Source organism: Myxocyprinus asiaticus, chromosome 48 (assembly GCF_019703515.2).
Source record: "Myxocyprinus asiaticus isolate MX2 ecotype Aquarium Trade chromosome 48, UBuf_Myxa_2, whole genome shotgun sequence".
Taxonomy (NCBI): Eukaryota; Metazoa; Chordata; class Actinopteri; order Cypriniformes; family Catostomidae; genus Myxocyprinus; species Myxocyprinus asiaticus.
Genome location: NC_059391.1, coordinates 16963136 through 16988018, shown reverse-complemented (window position 1 = coordinate 16988018; position 24883 = coordinate 16963136). Strand labels below are relative to the sequence as shown.

The 24883-nt window shown below is 46.4% G+C and overlaps 1 protein-coding gene across 3 annotated transcripts in view; it reads right to left on the bottom strand.

Moving 5' to 3' along the window:
- The window catches only part of LOC127437681 (kit ligand-like), a 68697-nt gene that overhangs the window by 23630 nt on the left and 20184 nt on the right, over nucleotides 1-24883 (bottom strand). For 2 of the 3 annotated variants that reach the window (XM_051692747.1, XM_051692746.1), the window contains exon 2: nucleotides 2126-2233. The exons of the other annotated variant lie outside the window; for it this stretch is intronic. In XM_051692747.1, coding sequence (XP_051548707.1) covers nucleotides 2126-2233 — 108 coding nt within the window. The remainder of the gene's footprint in view (nucleotides 1-2125; nucleotides 2234-24883) is intronic. 3 annotated transcript variants of the gene reach the window in all.

The window sequence follows — 24883 nt, the reverse complement described above, 5'->3', positions numbered from 1 at the left end:
AGCCGTCATGGAGCTGGCCGACATGCTTGCCGAGGGCAGCCGCAAGCGTCGGGTTAGAGTGGAACCCTCCACTCTCCCCTGAACCTTCGCGGCTCGACGATTGGTTCCTCGGCTTGGAGCGCCGCTCATGGCCGCGCCCGGCCCCGGTTCCTTTCTTCCTGGAGATGCCTTTCACGACCCAATCCCGGTCTCTCAGCTCCCCTGCCCTCACTACCCTCGATGGTGGGGCGGCTAGGGGCTATTCGGGGATCCCCCATGTGGATAAGGTGCTCACGGTGCACTTGTGCCTGCAGAGTGCCACCACCTGGAGCGGGCGTTCTCTGTCAGTGAAACGTGCCTGGAGTTTGGTCCGGGCTACTCTCACGTGATCCTGAGACCCCGACCGGGCTATGTGCCCAAGGTTCCCATGACCCCATTTAGGGATCAGGTGGTGAACCTGCAAGCACTGTCCCAGGAGGAGGCAGACCCAGCCTTGGCGTTGCTGTGTCCAGTGCGCACTTTACGCATCTATTTGGATCGCACGCAGAGCTTTAGAAACTCTGAGCAGCTCTTTGTCTGCTTTGGCAGACAGTGGAAAGGAAGTACTGTCTCCAAACAGAGGATCACCCATTGGGTCATTGATGCCATCGTGATGGCATATCGCACTCAGCACGTGCCGCCCCCCGCGGGGCTACAAGCCCATTCTACCAGGAGTGTGGCGGCCTCCTGGGCCCTGACCAATGGCGCCTCTCTAGCAGACATCTGCAGAGCAGCGGTCTTGGCAACACCCAACACCTTTGCGAGGTTCTATAATCTCCGGGTTGAGCCGGTTTCATCCCGTGTTTTGTCAGGTACGAATAGGTAAGTTCCGGGACAGCTGGCCGGATGAACCACTTGTGCATAGCGCCTTTCCCTCCTTTGAGGTGAAGACGTGCTGTTGACTCCCAGTAGTGTTCACAAAGTGGTGATCCCTGGATGACTTTCCTCCTTAGCCCTGTGGCAGACGAGTTTGCGGAGAAACTCGCTGCCAGCCCAGTACATGTGCTGACTAAGCCCTGTACTGGGATAGGTGCTCCACATGTGCTGGTTCTCCATAGGTGGCCCCATGTGATGTATATCTGCCACTAAATCGTTTTCCTGTTGGTAAACTGCATCTTCCGTGGGCAGAGGTTCCTCTGCCCCTGGTCACCATGTTTGTAGAGTCCCTCCCCTCTCGGGTAGGACCTACCAAGGGACTTCTCCACATGACATTCTTCCGACAAGACTCGGTAAGACCATGTGACGTATTTCCACTCAACCCCCCCCCCCCCCCTCCTGGGCGGGGTGTTGTTTCTGCGGTGTCTTCCCCTTGGGAGTGACACCCCCCTGACTTAGACACTAATGGCCCCAGTCGGTAAACAAATTCCACTCTTTTTGGGGAGAAAAGAGAGGAAAAGAGGCCACGACTGGGCTAGCCTGTCCCTATTTTTTGGCAGTCGACTTGTTCCTGAAGGACAGTTCGACGCTCATAAGAGCATTGGGGGAAGTTACGTGATGGCCTGGTGCACTGGCTACAAGGCACACAGCGGTCTGCCCGTCTCGTACCGCCAGTCCACATAACACAGTTCAGCTTATTGTGGCATTTTGTATAGGGACCCCTAATGTCACTATATCGACACAATGTCGAGTGAGTGACAGATAAGGAACGTCCTGGTTACTTTCGTAACCTCCGTACCCTGATGGAGGGAACGAGACGTTGTGTCCCTCCTGCCACAATACTGAACTACCCGCTGAAATGACCGGGACACAAAACCTGAATGAGTGGTTGCATACCAGCTCCTTCCATACCCGTATGTCTGGGGGAGTGGCATGCAAATTCCACTCGCCAATTCCCATTGGCCTTTTTTCAAAGATCAGAGGTGTTTGGGACTCCCAAGAGTGACCCCTAGTGTCACTACATCGACACAACATCTCGTTCCCTCCATCAGGGAATGGAGGTTATGAAAGTAACCAGGACATTTTTCTTTCCAACACACATGAAATAAATTTTAGCTCTGTTCCCTGCCTAGACGATCACTAAATCAGCCCATGTTGAGGTCTCTCGAAAATAAACTTGTCAAGGAAATTCCCTCGCAGATTTACAGGATAAAGATGACCATTATCTTACCAACAATGAAATTTTTTTGATGTCATCTGTTATGGGATTTCCTATTTCACTGGAATAGGCAGCAACTGGTATGTACAGCAATAAATAGACACAGGTGCATATCCAAATCTGCAAAACAAAAGGTAAAATATCAGATGGAATCTGAGGTGAATGAATCAAATATCTGAAATCTTGAATAATACAGATCTGGATCAACCCAGTTGATCTGAATTAATCCACGCTAAAACACTTTTGTATCCTGGGTGGTGAGACGTATTAGGCAAAACAAAAATCTTTTCAGGTTTTAGTGCTATTTTGAGGACAAGTGAGTCTATTTTACTATATTAAATGAGCATTTACATATGTCTAGCAAACTTTCCATCCCAACCGCTGCAATAAAGCTGTGTTGCCCCATGGTAGCTTAGAGCTAAAGTCTTTTTTGAGCTTGATGCATAACATGAGTCAGATTTGCTCTTTACCCTGATTACAAGGGTGATCCTGCACAAACAATGCATGAGCCTTGTCTGGAGAATCAGGCCAACGATGAAGTTTAAGTGTTGCTCTAAGAGACAAGAGCAGAGGTGAATGGTAGGTACATCAGATGAGAGGCTATTCAACTGCAAGGTGCTCTGAGAATGCAATTGCATAATTACAAAACGTATGCTCTCTTGACCAAATGCCATCAACTTCCAATATAAGACCATGTTACAGCTCTTGATACATGAAAAATTTGATCCTATCAACAGCAATGAGGAAGAGCATTTATTCAAAGACATGCTTGTGCAAGCAAATGCAGCATGTTTCCAGCGACAAGCAATCTGTCTGTCCACTCTGAACGTGAAACTGCTGCTTCATTCGACAAAATCACAGACAGTCAGGAGATATTCAATGTTTAAAATACTGTTATGTAGAGTACGATTTTGGACCAATCAGATTTCACAGTGGACAGGGCTGCCCAGTGTGATGCCACAGAAATAGAAACCAAGCAATCAATAAAATGTTTAGTTGTTAGATGCGTCAGGGCTGGTTAAGACAAAACCTACACTACTTGCCGCATTATCGCTTTGCGCCTGGTTTGGACACGGTGTTACACATGGTTTAGCCACTGGAATAAATGAATCATCAGTTTTAGGGTACACACTTGAGAAAGTGCTGATGGAGCCTTGACAAATAGGAAAGTGTACAATTCGAGAAAGATCCCTGTCAAATCAAGTGGGAATACAGCAAATTGGATTTCCAAAAACACAACTGGACCTGCCTCTCTGAAGTTCTTATTGGTCAATGAATGCTTATATCAGAGTTTGTTGCAAAGTTACAATTATCTCAACCTTTGGTCGCATTATTGGAGCATCACTTTCCCTTGCATTGTCCTGCAACATCCTTGCAATGCACCATCCCCATTGAAATCAGCCGATGTGTAGTGTTATTTTACTTAGTGTACGCCTTAAGCAAAAGCAAATGTTGTGTGAATTGATGGGATACTCTTGATTTCCTCTGTCATGAGTAACGCGTAGTATTGGGGGAAAAAGTATTGGATTGGCTACAACTGATCCAAGTCATTTTCAAGTGCCCCAAGTTTCCATTTAAAGACAAAAATATCCTTGTTTCCAATCAGTTCTTCCAAAACATGTTTTTATGGTTCAATAGTACATGTTTATTTGTATCATAAGAAAATAGATTGGTCACATGTAAATACTTATTTTTTATTCCTTCGCCAGCTGAGGAAGTTCAACCTGCCACAGGCGCTGCCGATACAGTTCTACTCAGCAGTCATTGAGTCTGTCCTCTGCACTTCAATAACTGTCTGGTTTGGTTCAGCTACAAAATCAGACATCAGAAGACTACAAAGGACAGTTCGGACTGCTGAAAGGATTATTGGTTGCCCCCTGCCCCCCCTTCAAGAACTATAAACTTCCAGAGTGAGGAAAAAGGCTGGAAAAATCACTCTGGACCCCACTCACCCTGCCCATTACCTTTTTGAACTGTTGCCTTCTGGCCGACGCTTCAGAGCTCTGAGCACCAGAACCGTCAATCACAGGAACAGTTTTTCCCTCAGGCTATCCATCTCATGAACAGTTAAATTGCCCCATTGAGCAATAACTATGTGCAATGCACAGTTTAGTCTTTTTTATATTTATCCAACACATCCAACCTCTTCTGCCATTTAATTCCTCTGAGAAAACAAAAAACAAAAAAACATTTGCACTGTACATAACAGATTTGTATTTTGCACTGTACATAACAGATAACAGATTTGTATTAGATTTTCACTACGTATGTGTATGTATGTATGTATGTGTGTGTCTGTGTGTGTATGTACCTATGTGTATAATTATTTTTTATTATTATCTATGTCTTGCTGCTGTTTTTGTATTGTTTTTGTATTGTTGTACACTGGAAGCTCCTGTCACCAAGACAAATTCCTTGTATGTGTAAGCATACTTGGCAATAAAGCTGATTCTGATTCTTATCTGGTCAGCCAGCTACCATCTGCCAGAAACCAGCTTGACCACCTTGAGCTGGTATGACAAGCTGGTAGCTGGTCTAAGCTGGTCTCCCAGCTTGGACCAGCTAATGACCAGCTTGGACAAGCTAGTGACCAGCTTGGACAAGCTAAAGACCAGCTTGGACCAGCTAGAAACCAGCTACCATGTTCCAAAACACAGCTACCAGTTTAAACTGGATTTTTCATTAAGGGTTTTCCCTGAATCTGAGCATAGTTGAGCCAACTGTCTTTTAACAAGACCCTCCACCAAATTTCACAGTGGGTGCAAGGCACTGTGGCTTGAAGGCCTCTCCAGGTCTCTGTCTAACCATTAGACGACAAGATGGAGGATCAGTGATGATCTGCATGTGCTGCAGCAAGGCTGGAATCAGGCAGATTCGTCTTTGTGAAGGATGCATGTATCAAGCCACATATAAGGTCATACTGGGAAAAAATGTGCTTCCTTCTACTCTGAAAATGTTACCCAAATCTGAGGATTGGTACATCCTCAGAGTTGGGACAATGCTCCATGCCACACAGCCAGGTCAATCAAGGTGTGGATGGAGGACCACCGGATTAAGACCTTGTCATGGCCAGCCCAATCTCCAGACCTGAACTCCATTGAAAACCGCTGGAATGTGATCAAGAGGAAAATGGATGACCACAAGCCATCAAACAAAGCCGAGCTGCTTGAATTTTTGCACCAGAAGTGGCATAAAGTCACCCAACAGCAATGTGAAAGACTGGTAGAGAGCATGCATAAAAGCTGTGATTGAAAATCTGGGTTATTCCACCAAACATTTACTTCTGAACACTTCCTAAGTTTAAAACATTAGTATTGTGTTGTTTAAAAATGACTATGAACTTGTTTTCTTTGCATTATTCAAGGTCTGAAAGCACAGCATCTGGTCTTTTGACCAGTTTTCATTTTCTGCAAATAAATGCTCTAAATGACAATATTTTTATTTGGAATTTGGGAGAAATGTTGTCAGTGCTACAAAAATGTTCATTTTACTCAAACACATGAGTAAAATGTTAATCCGAAAAGGCCTCATGTCACTTTGTCTTCCATTCAAGGTATGAAAATTTTTTCCTGTATTAACTCCTTAAGAGGATTCAAGCTACATCATATCACTCCACCACTCATACTTTCTATCTATCTATCTATCACTCCATCACTTTCTTTTTCTATCTTTACATCACTCTTTTATTCTTTCTTTCACTCTATCACTTTAACACCCTGCATACAAACTAGCAACCATTTAGTGCACCCTAGCAACCAAAACCCACTGACTGCCATTCAAAATGGTTTAGATGAATATCTCCTGATCGGAATGTCATAGAGTCTTCAGGTTTGACTCATTACACTCAGTCAAGCAGCAAGTCTTTTTATGATCACCCTGACAACTTCCTTGCAACCAGATGGACTTACCCTAGCAACCGTATAGCAAAACACATTTCACTGCACCACAACATCGTAGAGACTTCAACTTTAGCTTATTTGACTCAGAACAGCAAGGAGCCTTTAATTATCATGCTGGAAAATACTTAGCCACACTCTAGCAACCATTTAGTGCACCCTAGCAACCAAAACCCATTGACTTCCATTAAAATGAGCTTAGATGGATATCTCCGGATCAGAATATAATAGAGACTTCATTGTTGGCTCATATGACACAGGCCAGCAAGCAGCCTTGTTAGTATCAACCTGGAAACTACCTAGCAACCAAGTAATGAAACATATATCTCTGCACCAGAACATCGTAGACACTTCTGGTTTTGTTCATTGGACTAAGGGTAGCAGGAAGCCTTATGAGTATCACCTTGGTAACTGCCTAGCAACCAGATGGGGTTACCCTTGCAACCAAGTAACAAATCACATATTTCTGCACCAGAACATCATAGAGACATCCGGTTTCATTCATTTGACTCAGGGTAGCGAGAAGCCTTTTGAGCATCATCTTGGTAACTGCCTAGCAACCATATGGGGTTACCCTAGCAACAAAGTAACAAATCACATATCTCTGCACAAGGAACATCATAGAGACTTCGGGATTCTTTCATTTGACTCCGGGTAGCAAGAAGCCTATGAGTATCACCTTGGTAACTGCCTAGCAACCAGATGGGGATACCCTAGCAACCAAGTAACAAATCACATATCTCTGCACCAGAACATCGTAGAGACATACGGTCTTGTTCATTTGACTCAGGATAGCAAGGAGCCTATTGAGTATCACCTTGGTAACTTCCTAGCAACCAGATGGGGTTATCCTAGCAACCAAGTAAAATTTCACATATCTCTGCACCAGAACATCGTAGAGACTTCCAGTTTCATTCTTTTGACTCAGGGTAGCAAGAAGCCTTTTGAGTGTCACCTTCGTAACTGCCTAGCAACCAGATGGAGTTACCCTAGCAACCAAGTAACAAATCACATATCTCTGCACCAGAACATCATAGAGAGTTCCGGTTTGGTTAATTTGACACAGGGTAGCAAGCAGCCTTTTGTGTATCACATTGGTAACTGCCTAGCAACCAGGTGGGGTTACCCTAGCAACCAAGTAACAAATCACATATCTCTGCACCAGAACAACGTAAAGACTTCTGGTTTCATTGATTGGACTCAGGGTAGCAAGGAGCCTTTTAAGTATCACCTTGGTAACTGCTTAGCAACCAGATGGGGTTACTCTAGCAACGAAGTAACAAATCATATATCTCTGAACCAGAACATCATAGAGACTTCCGGTTTCGTTCATTTGGCTCAGGCTAGCAAGCAGCCTTTTGAGCATCACCTAGGTAACTGCCTAGCAACCAGATAGGGTTACCCTAGAAATCAAGTAACAAATCACATATCTCTACACCAGAACATTATAGAGACTTCCAGTTTCATTCATTTGACTCAGGGTAGCAAGGAGCCTTTTGAGTATCACCTTGGTAACTGCCTAGCAACCAGATGGGGTTACCCTAGCAACCAAGTAACAAATCACATTTCTCTGCACCAGAACATCATAGAGATTTCTGGTTTCGTTCATTTGAATCAGGGTAGTAAACTTCTGTTCAAAATGGCTGAGAGTGATATCTTCAGAACAGAATTTCGTAGTCACTTGGGGAAGACTATCTGAGGGTTGCTTTCCCACTCTGTTGAATCTTTATTTGTATCAAATTAAATCAAGCTTTATTTGAATGACTGTTTTTACAATATTGCCATATCAATACAATATTTCTATCTGTCTCTGTTTCTTTTTCTATCTATCTATCTATCTATCTATCGCTCTGTCTGTCTGTCTGTCAATCATCATCGTCCGTCTGTCTGTCTATCTATCTGTTCAATTCAAAATGGCTTTATTGGCATGACTGTGAATAATACAATATTGCCAAAGCAGACATTGTATTTAAAAGAATAAAACATTAATCAATAGTTTAACGAAAGTTAAACAACATAACATTAAATTCCTGAACGGCAGAAGATCACTAACATTTTTACATACTGTATACACATACAGCATATTCACACACATACATGTACTGAGGATCACTGTGGTGAACAATTGGGTGACATACTGGGATAATATACATAAAACATATTCACCCACTGTCTCTAAGGCTGTGGCACTTTAAAACGTATCTTGCAGCCAGTGCTGCTGTGTGTCCCTCTCCAAGTATTGTTTTGATTTTTTCCTGTTCTGTTGTCATTGTAAAGTTGTTTATGCTGTTTGTAAATTTATCCATTTAAATGTCCCTTTTTGGACAGTGAAGGAGAAAGTGCACCTCTGTCTTGACCTCACCTGTCGTACAGTGAGCACACACTCTTTCTTCTCTGGGTAACCATGTTTTTCTGTGTCTGCCTCTCTCGATGGCTAGACTGTGCTCACTGAGCCCATACTTGGTCAGGATCTGTCTCTGCTTTGTATCTCTGACAGTCAGGACATACTCTTCCAATTCATAGTTTTATTTTTGAGTCCGATAATATTGTAATTTACTTTGTGTTTTAGTTTCTTGATCCCAATGTTCCAGATGGCTGATTTTAGATAGTCTGATGATCTGAATTATTCTGATGTTTGGTTGAAAAGCAGTACTGGTCTGAGGCTGGTTAGTGTTAGTAGTGTTAACTGGTTTGGGTTGAGTCTCAGAATCAGCTGATTGAAGGGACTTTTTTCAGGGTTCAGTTCTTGGGTTTGTAGCGCTTTAAAATGTAGCAATTTTGTGGGACTTGATTTTAAAAGCATCCAAAATTTTAGAGATCTTTTTGTATGTTAATAATCAATGGGAATTAATTCTGTCCTAATTCTGCCCTACATGCATTATTGGGTGTTCCCTGCCTGCAACTCACTCGACGTTGTATCAATGTAGTGACACTAGGTATTCGATCTTGAGAGCCCCAATCACCTTTGCTTAAAATAGAAAAGGCCAATGAGAATTGGCGAGTGGAATTTGCATGCCACTCTCTGGCCCGGACATACAGGTATAAAAGGAGATGGCGTGCATCACTCATTCCGATTTTTTATTTGGAGCCGAATGCACGTTGTGTTCGTCCTCTCACCTTTCACTATGCTGCTGGATTCTTACAGCGCATATCAGCAGTCACCCTCGCACGGTCGAATGTTGCGCTTCTCCTGGGCGCTTCGGCAGCTGAGTCTGTGGGTGCTAAAAGAGTATATTCAAAAGAGTATATTTTCTTCTAATAGAGCTCAAGCAAATGCTCGCCATCTTTTTAAAGATGTCCTTCCATGTTTGCGCTACTGGATGTGGCCGTTATCTCTCCCCTCCTGATTCCCATGAAATCTGCCTCAAGTGCCTGGGGCGCCAGCATGTCGAGGCGGCTTTCGTGGAAGGGTCGTGTTCTCATTGTTAGAACATGCCCATGAGAACGCTGCGGTCACGGCTCACTTCCTTCTTTATGAAGCAAGGAGCCAACTGGGCTGCTCCCATACCAGGTCCGCCCTGGGCTGACGCTCAGCAGGCCGGGTCGGCAAGCACCACGGCGATCTGGATGTGGACTCAGGCCACGCAGACCTCCCATCCCCCTGCACGCTTGTTCTATCCGGAAGAGCTGTCAAGCAATGCAGGCGGCCCGCCTCAGGGCGGGTTTAATGTGTCGTTTGCGGCTCGTGACGAGGATGAGCTTTTGGTCACAGCATCGGAGGGTGGGCTTCTGCTTTCGGAAGTGGACGAATCTTCTGAGCTCCCGCCTATGGGCGGTAGAGCACAGGATGAGGTGGACGCTGAGATGGCAGCTGTGCTTGCCTGGGCTGAAGTGGAACCCTCCACCTTGCCCTGAGCGTTTGTGGCTGGATGATTGGTTTCTGGGCTTGGAGCGCGACTCATGACCGTGCCCCGCCCCGGTACCTTTCTTCCTGGAAGTGCACGAGGAGCTAACAAAGTCGTGGAAGGCACCTTTTTCTGCCCGTACACGCTTCGCGGGCTTGTTCACTCTGACTACCCTCGATGGCGGAGCGGCTAAGGGATATGTCGAGCTTCCCCAGGTAGAGCGCGCCTTAGCGGTGCACTTATGCCCGCAGAACACAGCCACCTGCTGTGACCGACCAATGCTCCCTTCCAAGGCCTGTAAGTTCTCTTCCACTTTAATGATGAAGGCTTACAAGGCCACGGGTCGGTACCCAGGGCTGATGCAGAAACTCCACACTGCAACCGACCTCACCTTGCGTGCAACGAAGGTCACGGTGCAGGTCCTGGGCCGGACAATGTCCACTTTTGTGGTCCAAGAGTGACACCTGTGGCTCAACCTTGCGGAGATGCATGACGCCGAGAAAGTTCACTTTCTCAATGCGCCCATCTCCCAAGGGGGGCTTTTTGGCGACACCGTCAAAGATTGTGACCATCACGCCACAGTGCCGTCAGACTTTCAGCCCTTGGTCGGACCTGGTATTTCTACGGGCAGGTGTCCCCCTAGAGCAGGTCTCAAGGCACGTCATGGTCATGACAGATACCTCGAACTCAGGCTGAGGCGCCGTGTACAACGGGCAGGCAGTGTCGGGGCTCTGGAAAGGGAGGCCCTGAGGAGGATTCGGCTGTTGATTCAAGCAAGCAAGCATGTGTTGGTCCGGACCGACAACACAGCGACCGTAGCGTACATAAACCGCCAAGGTGGCGTACACTCACGTCGCATGTCGCAACTCGCCCACCGCCTCCTCCTTTGGAGTCAGCAGACGTTGAAGTCAGGGAGGCGCAGGTAGACCTGTTCACCTCCCAAGAGTCCTCTCACTGTCCCCTTTGGTTCTCCCTGTCCGAGGCCCCCCTCGGCATGGATGCCTTGGCGCACAGCTGGCCTCGGGGACTACGCAAGTATGCGTTTCCTCCTGTGAGCCTCATTGCACAGACTCTGTGCAAAGTCAGGGAGGACGAGCAGCAAGTCCTCTTCGTTGCACCGTACTGGCCCAACCAGACTTGGTTCTCGGATCTGATGCTCCTGGCAGTAGCACCTCCCTGGCGCATTCCCCTGAGGTGGGACCTTCTCACTCGGGGGCAGGGCACACTCCAGCATCCACGGCCAGACCTCTGGAATCTCCACATCTGGCTCCTGGACAGGACGCTGCAGTAGTAAATACGATCACTCAGGCCAGAGCCCCCTCTACGAGGCAGCTGTATGCCTTGAAGTGGTGTCCCTTCATGAACTGGTGTTCTTCCCATGGGGAGGACCAACAGAGATGTGCTGTCGGGTCTGTGCCGTCTTTCCTTCAGGAAGGGCTGGAGAGATGGCTGTCTCCCTCTACCCTGAAAGTGTACATGGCTGCCATAGCAGCATACCATGATACACTGGACGGGAGGCCCTCACGACAGCACGACCTGATCAACAGGTTCCTCAAGGGCGCAAGTAGGTCAAATCCTCCTAGACTGTGCCTGATTCCCTCTTGGGATCTATCTGTGGTCTTACCTGCCCTACAGAGAGCCCCCTTTTAGCCCCTGGAGCAGGCCGAGCTCAGCACTTTGTCTCTGAAGATTGCCCTCCTGGGGGACCTGCAGGTGCTCTCTGTCACCAGCGAATGCCTGGAGTTTGGGCCAGCACACTCTCATGTGATCTTGAGACCCCGGTCCGGTTACATGAAAACATGTAAAAAAAAAGCTCCCACCACTCCCTTTTGAAACCAGGTGGTGAACCTGCAAGTGCTCCCTTCAGAGCAGGAAGACCTGGCCTTGTCGTTGCTGTGTCCAGTTCGTGCCCTGCACATCTACTTGGACCGCACGCAGAGCTTTAGATGCTCGGAGAAGCTCTTTGTCTGTTTTGGAGGGCAGCAGAAGTGGAAAGCTGTCTCCAAGCAGAGGCTGGCCCATTGGATTGTGGATGCCATTTTCCTTGCATACCAATTGCTGGACTTCCCATGCCCCTTGGGAGTCCGGGCGCACTCCACTAGAGGTGTTGCGTCCTCCTGGACACTGGCAAGGGGGGCCTCTCTAGCAGACATATGCAGAGCTGTGGGTTGGGCTACACCCAATACCTTCGCGAGGTTTTACAACCTACGCATAGAGCCCGTTTCGACCCGAGTGTTATGCGGTAACAGTAGGTAGGCCGGGCGGCCGGTTGGGTGTACCGCTTGCATTGCGTTTTTCCCCTTTTTCAAAGGTGATAATGTGTGGCTTTTGTCCACAACAGTTCCCCGTATCCGGTGAACCCCGGACACCTCTTTAATTCTTAAGCACTGTTCGGTGACGAACTCGGCGGAGGAGTTACGGCATCAGGCCCAGTACTCATGGTATGCCCCCTTTTCAGGTGAGCCCGTGTGCTCGGGCTCAGTGCTCTATACATGGTAATTCCCCTTGGTAATCCCATATGATGAGTTTCCACTGTTCGGTTTCCCCGTAGGTGAACCCTGTGTTTCCCCTCGCCAGAGCTTTCTCTGCCTCGGCCACTGTTGCTGTGTACCCTCTCTGTAGATAGGGTCCTCTGGTGGTATCATTCCATATGTGAACTTCACCATTGGTAAGTCCATGTGAGGTATTCTCCACATGTTAACCTCCCTCCAGTAGGATGTGGTCTCCGTCGTGCCCTCCCTCCTGGAGAAGGAAGAGCACTTCCCAGCGCTATTCTAGAAAGTGCTCGGTGGGAAATTGCTTAACAGCAAATCAGGAAAGGCTCTGCCAGTAGCCTCCTTGGGTAAGTGCCTCCTCCCCCCTTAATGGGACTAGGGAGACACCTTATCTAACTCGCTGGAAGGTCACGACGTGGTTGAGCGCTCGCTGCGAGGCACGCAGCAGCTTGCCCGTGTCCACTCTTCCGTACCTTGTGACACATTCAGTGCCTGCGAAATTTCCTATACGTTATTCAACACAACGTTGAGTGAGTGACAGACAGGGAATGTCTTGGTTACTGGTGTAACCTCTGTTCCCTGATGGAGGGAACAAGACGTTGTGTCCCTCCTGCCGTGGCACTGAACAGGCCGCTGACATCCGGCTCCTCAGCATAAATCTGAATGAGTGATGCATGCCATCTCCTTTTATACCCGTATGTCCAGGGCGGAGAGTGGCATGCAAATTTCACTCGCCAATTCTCATTGGCCTTTTCCATTTTAAGCAAAGGTGATTGGGGCTCTCAAGATCGAACCCCTAGTGTCACTACATTGACACAACATCTTGTTCCCTCCATCAGAGAACAGAGGTTACATCAGTATCCAAGAAGTTTTCTATTGTAATTTCAAAATCAATTTGCAGAATTCTGTGTGCAGGACTTCTTTTGGATATTTGTCCCATCTATTGTAGTTCTGATCACTGAGTGGACCCCATACCTCACTTCCATACAGGGCTGTATGACATTATCAAAGATTTTACACCAGATTGGAATTGGTAATTCAATATTATATAACTTTTTCTTAATAGCATATAGAGCTCTTCTAGCTTTTTCTTTAAGTCCATTCAATGCCTTACTGAAACTCCCTGATGCAGTGATAATCAGGACAAGGTAAGTATACTGCATTGTGTGCTCTAGGGCGGTGCTGCCTAGAGAGAACTGGTATCTGTGTTCCTGACATCTGGACTTTTTCTGAAAGACCATAATATTTGCCAGGGTTTACTGCCAGGGCCCAGTTCTGACATTAGTTCTCCAGCAGGTCCAGATGTTGCTGTAGTCCCTGTTGGGTGGCTGACAGCAGCACCAGGTCATCTGCTTAGAGCAAAAACTTGATGTCTTTGTCTTGCAGCATAAGTCCAGGGGCTGTAGACTGTTCCAACTGCACCGCTAATTCATTAATGTAAATGTTGAACAGTGTTGGACTCAGACCACAGCCCTGCCGCACTCCTCTCTTCTAGCTGAAGAACTCAATTCTTATTGCACATTTGTTGTCTGAATACATTGATTTTATGATGTCATAAACTTTACCTCTTACACCACTTTGTAACAATTTGTAATATAGTTCGTCATGCCAAATAGAATCAAATGCTTTTTTGAAATAAAAAAAGCATGCGTATATTTTCCATTTTTTGGTCTGGTTTAAGTGTTTATTGATTAGGGTGTTTAAGGTGTAAATGTTGTCCGTAGTTCTATGATTTGGAAGGAAGCCAATCTGACTCTTGCTCAGGACACTCTGTTCGTTAAGGAAGATTACTGCTCATACAGTTGCCTCCGAAATTATTAGGGTCCAATTTGTCTCCACTCTGTGAATTGGGGTAATAATTCCTTGGCTCCAGATGTCAGGGAAACAGCCTGAACTAAGTACAAGGTTGAATAATTTGAGCACAGCCATCTGCAGCTCAGGTGTGCTGTGTTTCAGCATTTCTCCTAGGATGTTGTCAGTGCCACAATATTTTTTGCATTTTTGGCTTTTAAGATTTTTAACCAATTCATCATGTGTAATTGGAAATTCAAGTGTGATTCTTTTTTATTGTGTTTTCATATATTTGTAGTCTTTGTTTGACATTATTATAATTCTCATTTAGTTGTTTTGGTGGGATTTCTTTATATATGTTTTCAAAATGTTTTTTCCAGATTTCTCCATTTTGGATTGGTAAATCTTGTTTTGTTGCACTCAAATTATTCCACAAATCCCAGAACTGATTTTGATTTATTGATTGTTCAATTTCGTGTAAGCTTTTGGTGAGATGGTGTTGCTTTTTTACTCTAACTGTTTGTTTGTATTGTTGTAATTTTGAACAGTAGTCAATCCTTATGTCTGTATTGTTTTGTTCATTATGTTTCAGATTTTATAATTTTCTTAATTGTTTTCTTAATGTTTTGCAGTCTGTGTCAAACAACTATTCCGTTTTGGTTGTTTTTTTAGGATGTTTTTTTGCGTTTCTTTTTCAACTCAGTTACAGGCTGCTTTTTGAAATATATAGTTGATTTCATTTGTAGTCAAATTTACACCATACTTGTTCATTTCAAAGATTTTATGAATAAATGTAGGGATTTGGTTTTTCAGTTCTTCAGAATAGAGGGCCTGGATAAATTTGTCCGTACTGTCTGGAGTCCATCTGTATCTCTGCTGGACTTGATACATTTTACTGTTCTCCATTCTACTTTGTTTTGCTATGTGGTGTCTTTTAATATATATGTTAGTTTGGTATGGTCTGAGAGTGGAATTTGCTGTCTGACAGTAAATGCACTGAAGGAGGAGGGGTGCATGTCAGTGATGGCATAGTCAACTACACTAGCTCCAAGACCTGAATAAAATGTTTACCTCCCTAAGGAGTCCCCTCTTATCCTGCCATGAAGCATGTATAGGCCTGTGGTTTGGCAGAAATGCACTAATTCTGTACCATTTTTATTTACAATATGGTCAAGATTGTTTCGTGCTGGGAGATTTTTTGTGAGGCTCAGGGGGTTCTGGCCAAATACATGATTGTTGCCCTTTGGGTCAATATTATCAGGTTCAGTTCCAGTTCTTGCATTAAATTCTCCACACAGCAACATGTTTCCCTGGGCCTGGAAATGGCTAATCTCTGTGTAGATGTTTTTCCGATATTCCTCATCATGGTAAGGGGATTCCGCTGGAGGATTGTAGATGGCACAGAGATATGTGTCAATGGTAGAAATGCCACTTTCATTGTTTAGTTTTAACCAACTGTGGAATTTTCCAAGTGTAATGGTAGAAATGTATTTGGCCAGATCCTCTCTGTACCACACCAAAATCCCTCCTGAGATTCGTCCGCGATGGACTATACTTAATTTATTTGAGGGCACAATTATTTCATAGTAGCCTGAGGGACAGTGGGTAAGCACATCCTGTCAACACCAGGTTTCAGTGAGAACGATAATGTTGACATCTTTCATGTTTAAAATTCTGGGTCTGTGCTTTTAAATCAAAATATCGAAGAATGAAGACCATGAATGATCCAAAAATGTGTAAGTAATGAATGCATTGATATTATTAAAGATAAACCTATTTGGTAAGACAGAGAGAAAACATATAAAATATATTGTACATGTAAACACATGCAAGGCAAACAATTTACATTAGTGAATTATTATTTTTTTCTTCCATTTTTTTTTACATTTTGCAGTGAGTGTGTGTGTGGCCAGGTGCACATTGGGGAGCATAGAACATCCTCGTGAGATTTCAGTATTGATGCTGTTGATGATATGAGGTGGTGTGTCACACCTCGGCAGGAGTGTGGAGATCACAATACAGGTTTCTGGGAACTTTTACTGGTGATTTCTGCAACTTTCTTCACAGCATCAGCAGTACTGTTGCGCAGTGAGTGAAGATCATTAGTCCCAGTGTGAATAATCACACATGAGGCGTTTCCTGAGCAGTCTCTAAGGAGCTGGTTGGCATGGACTGTTGTGCTGCATCCTTTCGCTGTAACTTTGTGATGTGGGAAAAGCTTCTGTGGGTCCAGGAACTTCCCATTAGCGTCCATCAGGAGGAAAACATCTGAACCAGGGTCTGATGGGTTACAGTGGGGAGGCTGGGGTGATGAGGCCTGTGTTTTCACAGGTGTCTGTGTGTTAGATGCAGACTGTGTCTCTGTGTATGTTTAATTTTTTGGGGTTGCAGGCACTGTAGTGCTGCAGGGAGGTATTCTCCTGTAGATGCCTTAGCTCTTGAAACTTTCTGGAGAATCTTTACTCTGTGCACGGAGTGCATGATTTTCTTCTTGCAGTTCTATGAGAGCTGCTGTGAGTTCAGTGATGGAGGAGCTGCTATCTATCTTCAGCTGCTGGAGTTAATCTTAGAGCTGCTGGATGCAGATTTTTGTGTTGTGTGTATATGACAGTCTGTTTATATGTAGTGTTTTCTCTGAACTCAATAAAGTCCAGTTCCAGCAAGGCCAGACTATCTCTCAGCTGATGCTCAGACAGTGAGGGTGGGGGTATTCTAGACTCTCCTCCTCAGAGTCGGAGCAGTTTGCAGGGGTCTAATCTCTTTCCTTCTCTGCTCTGGCTTTCAGCATAGGAAAGATTTCCTCAAATGAGTTCAGGCTTGCCTCATGCCTTGCAGAAGGATGGTGCCTTTAGTATAGTAAGTTATGGTGAGAATATGGTTGTCTGTGTCTAGCATTTCATCTTCACACACAGTTAATCTCCCACCTCTGCCAATTCCTTCTTTAAAACATGCTTAAATTCATCACAGATGGCTGATTTCCATGCAGTAATCCGTGCGGTGTAAAAACAATTAAATTACTTTTTATTCTTTTTCCATTCAGTTGAATGTAGTCCACATAAAGAATATCAAGATTGTCTCTCAGGGTTTTCTCTTTGTGTTTTTTCCTTGCCTGCACACTTTTATACTTCTCAGGGTAGATCACCTCCCTGCACTCTGATTGGCCTTTAGTCGTCATGGTGATCACTCTGGGAACTGTGCCAAAACTGTCTGTTTAGCATTTGGAGCACACTGTTGTAGGATGATTTTTTTTAACTGTAGTAGATTTAATTAGTCCTTTAGTGTTTTGGAAGGAAAATGCGAGAAGGGTCTGGCTGCAGACATGCAGATGCACTCTCAGACATGCAGTCTCAGACTCACACATGCGCACTGCAGACGTGCACGCACTGGTTTAGGCATGCGCGCAACACATAATAATTTGATCTCCACGACCGTACAGGAATTATTGCCCTAAGTATGATATTTGTTTTGTTGTTATTTATTTACACAAGGACGTGTTAAAGTAAAAGGTATGCTTTTTAAGGATTAGATTTTTTCATAGTGTTATATTGCTGTCTTGATATCGCTTCGTTGCTAACTGGTTAACTACACTTCATACAAGAAATCAGTAAAGAACGTATATAAACTGTCTTAAGTTCATCATATCGTTTAGGTGGTGAAACAACTGAGTGTTTTACTGGCTCGGTGTGTTTAGGTTATTGCTTTTAAAAATGACAGGCAAGTTTGTAGGTAACTTGTGTCAACATTGCATTCAACGTAAAGAGAGCACTCTTTATAATAAACTAAGCAGATTGCATGCAATTAATTTTTAGTGTAGATGTGGTGTCTTGACAACCAAAGTATTTAATATAAACATTGAATCTTTCAAATAATCGAGCTCATTTCAACATTATTCTCAATGGTTCTTGAAAACGAGAGAGACACGGAATATGACTCTGATAAGAATTATAACAAAAATTAAAAGAATATTATCAGACATCAGACACATCAGATAATGGTTTTCATATAGATTTCTGTCTCTTCAATTTGTTCTTACAAATGCATCAATCAGTAGTCTTAGAGGGTGAAAAACACCTGATACCACAGTGCACAACTTGTTGCACATTTTATAATTGTCCCTTGTGCCCTTCACTGAAGCAATGACTCAAAAGAAGATTCAAAATCTTTGTGGAGGCCATGTAAAAAAGGCAAACATTACTGCACCGGCTCCGCCGCAGCCCGCCCCTCAGGCCCGGCCCCAGCATGGAGCCCACCGCAGGAAGCCGACGCCAACTGTCTCACAACCGGCGCCAAAGAACCCATGGAGGTCCTCAAAGCGCCCCTGAGACGGACGACCCAGGGACGAGGGAACCCACTCACGTGGAGCTGGTAAGAAGACCACTCCATCCCCCTGTGGAGGGCCGGGTGGAAAATCTTTTGTTGCCTTTTTGTTTGATTTCGCAGCATGCCCAAGTGGCTGCGGTATCCAACAGTTCAGCAAAAGAGCGGCTTCCTTCCTCTCTGGGTCACATACCCAGTGTGTATGGTCGTCACCACGACTACCGTCCACGGTAGTCCACTTTTTCTTGTAGGATTGGCGCTCCAGCTGTGGCCTTTCCGCCCCTGAGCGCCCAGCTCTGGCACACTGCCGCCCTCCTCATAACCCGTGGCAGTCTCCACGGGTTACGAGGACAGGCCTCTTCCTCCCCCATCCCAGGCTGTCCCAGGGTGGTCACAAGGAGCCAGGTAAGTGCTTTGATGTCCCTAGACTTAGCACGGCCACGACGTGGTGTGGCACCTCACGCTCCACCCCACCGCGAGGCTCAACCTGCCGGTACGTCTGATGACGTCGTCCCCTTGGTCCCCCTCGCGTGGAACTTGGACGCGTGGCTCGCGATTTCCAATCAGTCGCGATGGCTGATCCGGACCGTCCGACTCGGCTACGCGATTCAGTTCGCCAGGCGCCCGCCCGGGTTCAGCGGTATTCACTTCGCCTTGGTCAAGGGTGAAAACGCTGCCACCCTGCGCGCGGAAATCGCTACCCTCCTACGGAAGGATGCGATAGAACCTGTCCCTCCGGCCAAGATGAAGAAAGGGTTTTACAGCCCCTAATTCATCGTACCGAAAAAAGGCGGTGGGTTGCGGCCAAACTTGGACCTGTGAGTACTGAACCGGGCTTTACACAAACTCCCGTTCAAGATGCTGACGCAAAAACGCATTCTGACCCTTCCTGCGGTTTGCGTTCGAGGGTCAGGCATATCAGTACAAAGTCCTCCCTTTCGGCCTGTCCCTGTCTCCTTGCATCTTTACAAAGATCACAGAGGCTGCCCTTGCCCCGTTAAGGGAGGTGGGCATTCGCATTCTCAACTATCTCGACGACTGGCTAATCCTAGCTCACTCTCGAGACATGTTGTGTGCACACAGGGACCTGGTGCTCTCACACCTCAGCCGACTAGGGCTTCGGGTCAACTGGGAAAAGAGCAAGATCATCCCGGTTCAGAGCATCTCTTTTCTCGGATTGGAGTTGGACTCAGTCTCCTTGACGGCATGCCTTACAAACGAGCGCGCCCAGTCGGTGCTGGCCTGTTTGAAGGCATTCAAACAGAAAACAGCAGTTCCACTGAAACTTTTTCAGAGGCTCCTGGGGCATATGGCGTCCTTGGCGGTGGCCACCCCGCACGGGTTGATGCATATGAGGTCGCTTCAGCACTGGCTCCAGACTCGAGTCCCGAGATGGGCATGGTGCCACAGGACACATCGCGTGGCCATCACGGCGGTCTGTCACCGTCTTTTCAGCCCTTGGACCGACCTCTCGTTTCTACGAGCAGGTGTTCCTTTAGAACTGGTCTCCAGGCACGTCGTGGTCACGACAGATGCCTCCAAATGGGCTGGGGCACTGTTTGCAATGGGCACGCAGCCGCCGGACTCTGGACGGGCCTGCGACTGCATTGGCACATCAACCGCCTCGAGTTGTTGACAATTCTGCTCGCCCTGTGGAGGTTCCGGCCGTTGATCCAGGGTAAACACGTGTTAATTCAGACAGACAGCATGGCAACGGTAGCATATGTCAACCACCAAGGCGGTCTGCGCTCGTGTTTTATGTCACAACTCGCCAGCCGTCTCCTCCTCTGGAGTCAGCTTTTGCTTCAAGTCGCTGCAAGCCACTCAAATCCCGGGCAACATCAACACTACAGCGGACGCGCTGTCATGGCAGGTTGCCCTCAGGGGAGAGTGGAGGCTCCACTCTGAGGTGGTCCAGCTGATTTGGAGTCAATTCGGACGGGCACAGGTGGACCTGTTCGCCTCCCAAGAATCCTCCCATTGCCCACTCTGGTAGGCCCTCACCGAGGCTCCACTCGGCATAGACACGCTGGCACACAGCTGGCCCCCTTGCCTACGCAAATATGCGTTTCCCCCAGTGAGCCTACTTGCAAGGTCAGGGAGGACGAGGAGCAGATTGTCCTGGTAGCACCCTACTGGCCCACCCACACGTGGTTCTTGGACCTCACACTCCTCGTGACAGCTCCCCCCTGGCGAATTCCCCTGAGGAAGGACCTTTTCTCTCAGGGGAATTCTCAGCAAGACCTCTGGAATCTCCATGTCTGGCCCCTGGACGGGACGTGGAAGACCTAAGCGGTCTACCACCCATGGTGTTGGACACGATCACTTAGGCTAGGGCCCCCTCTACGGGACGCCTGTATGCCTTTAAGTGGCGTCTCTTCACTAAGTGGTGTTCTTCCCGACACGAAGACCCCCAGAGATGCGCAGTCGGATCAGTGCTTTCCTTCCTGCAGGAGAGGCTGGAAGGGAGGCTGTCCCCTTCCACCTTGAAGGTCTACGTTGCTGCCATAGCAGCACACCACAATGCAGTCGACGATAAGTCCTTAGGGAAGCACGACCTGATCATCAGGTTCCTAAGAGGTGCCAGGACGCTGAATCTCTCCAGGCCGTGCCTCGTTCCCTCATGGGACCTCTCTATAGTTCTTCAGGGTCTACAGAGAGCCCCCTTTTGGCCTTTGCTGTCAGCCAAGCATAAGGCACTCTCCTTGAAGACTGCCCTTCTGACTGCGCTCACTTCCATCAAGAGGGTAGGTGACCTGCAAGCGTTCTCTGTCAGCGAAATGTGCCTGGAGTTCAGTCCGGGATACTCTCACATGATCCTGAGACCCCGACCGGCCTATGTGCCCAAGGTTCCCAACACCCCTTTTAGGGACCAGGTGGTGAACCTGCAAGCGCTGCCCCAGGAGGAGGCAGACCCAGCCCTGTTGTTGCTGTGTCCGGTGCACGCTTTAGGCATCTATTTGGATCGCACACAGAGCTTTAGAATCTCTGAGCAGCTCTTTGTCTGCTTTGGTGCACAGCAGAAAGGAAGCACTGTCTCCAAGCAGAGGATCACCCACTGGCTCATTGATGCCATAACTATGGCATATCTCGCCCAGGACATGCCGCCCCCGGTAGGGCTACAAGCCCATTCTACCAGAGGTGTAGCGGCTTCCTGGGCCCTGGCCAGAGGTGCCTCTCTAACAGACATTTGCAGAGCAGCGGGCTGGGCAACACCCAACACCTTTGCAAGGTTCTACAACCTCCAGGTGGAACCGGTTTCAGCCCAGGTAGTGGCACGCAAAACAAGCGGATAAGCCCGGGATAGCTGGCCAGGTGTATCGCTTGCACATAGCGCCTTCCACCTCCCTTGGAGCTGAAGACGTGCGCCATTAATTCCCAGTAGTGTTCACAAACTTTGTTCCCTGGTTGACTTCCTCCGAGCCCTGTGGCAGTCGAGTTTTTGGAGAGACTCGCTGCTGGCCCAGTACACATGCTAACTAAGAGTCCTGTTCTGGGGTAGGTGCTCCGCATGTGGCGGTTCCCTGTAAGGCTAACCCCATGTGATATATATCTTCTGCTAGTTCGTTTCCCTGTTGGCAAACTGCATCTTCCTAGGGCAGAGCCCCTCTGCCCCAGTCTCCATGTTTGTAGTAACTCCTCCCCCACTGGGTAGGATCTACCTTGAAGACTCTCCACATGGTTGGAAAGACCATGTGACATATTCTTCCACTTAAATATCCCCCCCCCCTTTGGGCGAGGTGTGGTCTCCACGGTGTCTTCCCCTTGGGAGGGACACCCCCCGACTAGACCTGGAGGCCCAGTTGGATAATCCCTCTTCTTTTTTAGGGAGTGGAAAAAGAGAAGGGGAAAAGAGGCCACGACTGGGTTAAGCCTGTCTCTATCTTTTGGGTAGTCGACTTATCCCTAAAGGGCCATTCGACACTCATGACTATGTTGGGGGAGGTTACGTGTTGACCTGGTGTGCTGGATATGAGGCACACAGTAGTCTGCCTACCACACACCGCCAGTTCACGTAACACAGTTCAGCCAATTGTGGCGTTTCGTATAGGGACCCCTTGTGTCACTACATTGACACAACGTCGAGTGAGTGACAGATAGGGAACATCATGGTTACTTGTGTAACCTCCATTCCCTGATGGAGGGAATGAGACATTGTGTCCCTCCTACCACAACGCTGAACTACCCGCTGAAATGGCCGGACCTTATATCGGCTCCTCAGCATAAAACCTGAATGAGTGGTTGCATACCAGCTCCTTTTATACCCGTATGTCCGGGGGAGTGGCATGCAAATACCACTCGCCAATTTTCATTGGCCTTTTATCAAAGAACAGAGGTGTCTCGGGCTCCCAAGAGTGACCCCTATTGTCACTACATCGACACAACGTCTCATTCCCTCCATCAGGGAACGGAGGTTACACAAGTAACCATGACGTTTCGTTCATTGGACTCAGGGTAGTGAGGAGCCTTTTGAGTATCACCTTGGTAACTGCCTAGCAACCAGATGGGGTTACAATAGCAACCAAGTAACAAATCACACATCTCTGCACCAGAACATTGTAGAGACTTTAAATATCATGCTGTAAAATACTTAGCCACACCCAAGCAGACATTTAGTGCACCCTAGCAACTAAAACCCATTGACTTCCATTGACAGTTCAGCAGCAGCCTTTTTACTATCAGCCTGGCAACTGCCTAGCAACCAGATGGACTTATCCTTAGCAAAACATCTATCTCTGCACCACAACATCATAGAGACTTCAACTTTGGCTTATTAGACTCACACCAGCAAGTAGCCTTTAAATATCATGCTGGAAAATTCTTAGCCAAACCCTAGCAACCATTTAGTGCACCTCAGCAACCAAATAGCAAATCATATATCTCTGCAGCAGAACATCATAAAGACTTCCAGGTCAGGTCATTTGACTCAGGTAATGGAACCTAGGTGGTTCATGGGATCAAGCCCTATTCATTTAAATTGCCATTGGACCCATGGTAGGGGTAATCAATCATACCCATTCTGTGGACTCCCACTTGCCCACTAACTTGGTGGCCATCTGTCACTTTGCCATTACTTTGGGGTAAGTTTCATTTTTCAACTCACTTCCTGTGTCCCCCTTACCCTCTATTCTTCCTCATAGTCTTCCTGTTGTCCATGAACTCACTTCCTGTGTCCCCCTTACCCACTATTTTTCTCATAGTCTTCCTTCTGTCCACAGAACCACTATTTGTCCCCTTACCCACTAAATACCATTTTGTCATGCCTTTGCCCCAGTGTACCATCAGAGAAAGTCAAAAATGTCATCTGAAAAAACCGAAAGGGCCTTGGAGTTTTTTGTGTGAAATCTTTGACTTTCTCCAATCCTCTTGAAATTCACACCATAGGTAGAAGAGACTGAGATGAGCACAGGAATATAGTTTTCAGCTTTGTAAGTCTTCCCAGAACTGAGACATGCAGATCCCATGTACAATTTATCCCATTCAAAATTTTAGGTGGTTCATGGACAGTCAAATTTTGAGGTTTTGAAGGGTGTATGTTGTTCAGGGGGTGTCATACAGTCATCTAAATATGATATTCAGTGAATTCCTCTATCACACACATTAAAAACAGATGTCCACCAAGTGACTATTTCAGGCAATGCAAATAAATTGCACGTGGGCACTTCCTGTCTTTTTGCTTAGTCTTGTAGAAAGTGCCCATGTCCAACTTATTTTAATGGATTCAAATACATGGTTCATGGACAGTCATTTTTAAAGCATATTATACACATTTAAGAGTTATAAATTGCATAGCTATGTTATATTTTGTCATTTGTCTAATTTGCAACTGCACTTTACCTTCATCTATTTGTTATAATATATTACTATTTGCACTTCTGGCTGGATGCTAACTGCATTTTATTGGATTTGTACTTGTATTGTGTACAATAACAATAAAGTAAAATCAAATCAAATCCCTTTATTGTCACTCAACCACATACACAAGTGTAACAGTGGGTGAAAGTCTTGGGTGCAGTTCCAAGCAACATAGCAGTATGACAATAACAATAAACATCTGATTTACACATAACAGTTTACACAACACAATATAAGCCTAATAATATACAATATACAGTATACACAAAATAAGAAGACAGTATGCAATAAAAATAATATACAATATACAGTATACACAAAATAAGAAGACTGTATACAATATAAATACACTGTATCCATTCATGGTGATGGGGCTGTGTTCTCTGTCTTTTCTCCTGAAGTCCACCACAAGCTCCTTGGTCTTACTGACGTTGAGGGAGAGGTTGTGCTCCTGACAGTGTGCCAGAGTGTGCACCTCCTTTCTGTAGGCTGTTTCATCATTGTCAGTGATCAGACCTATCACCATCGTATCATCAGCGAACTTAATGATGGCATTGGAGCTATGTGTAG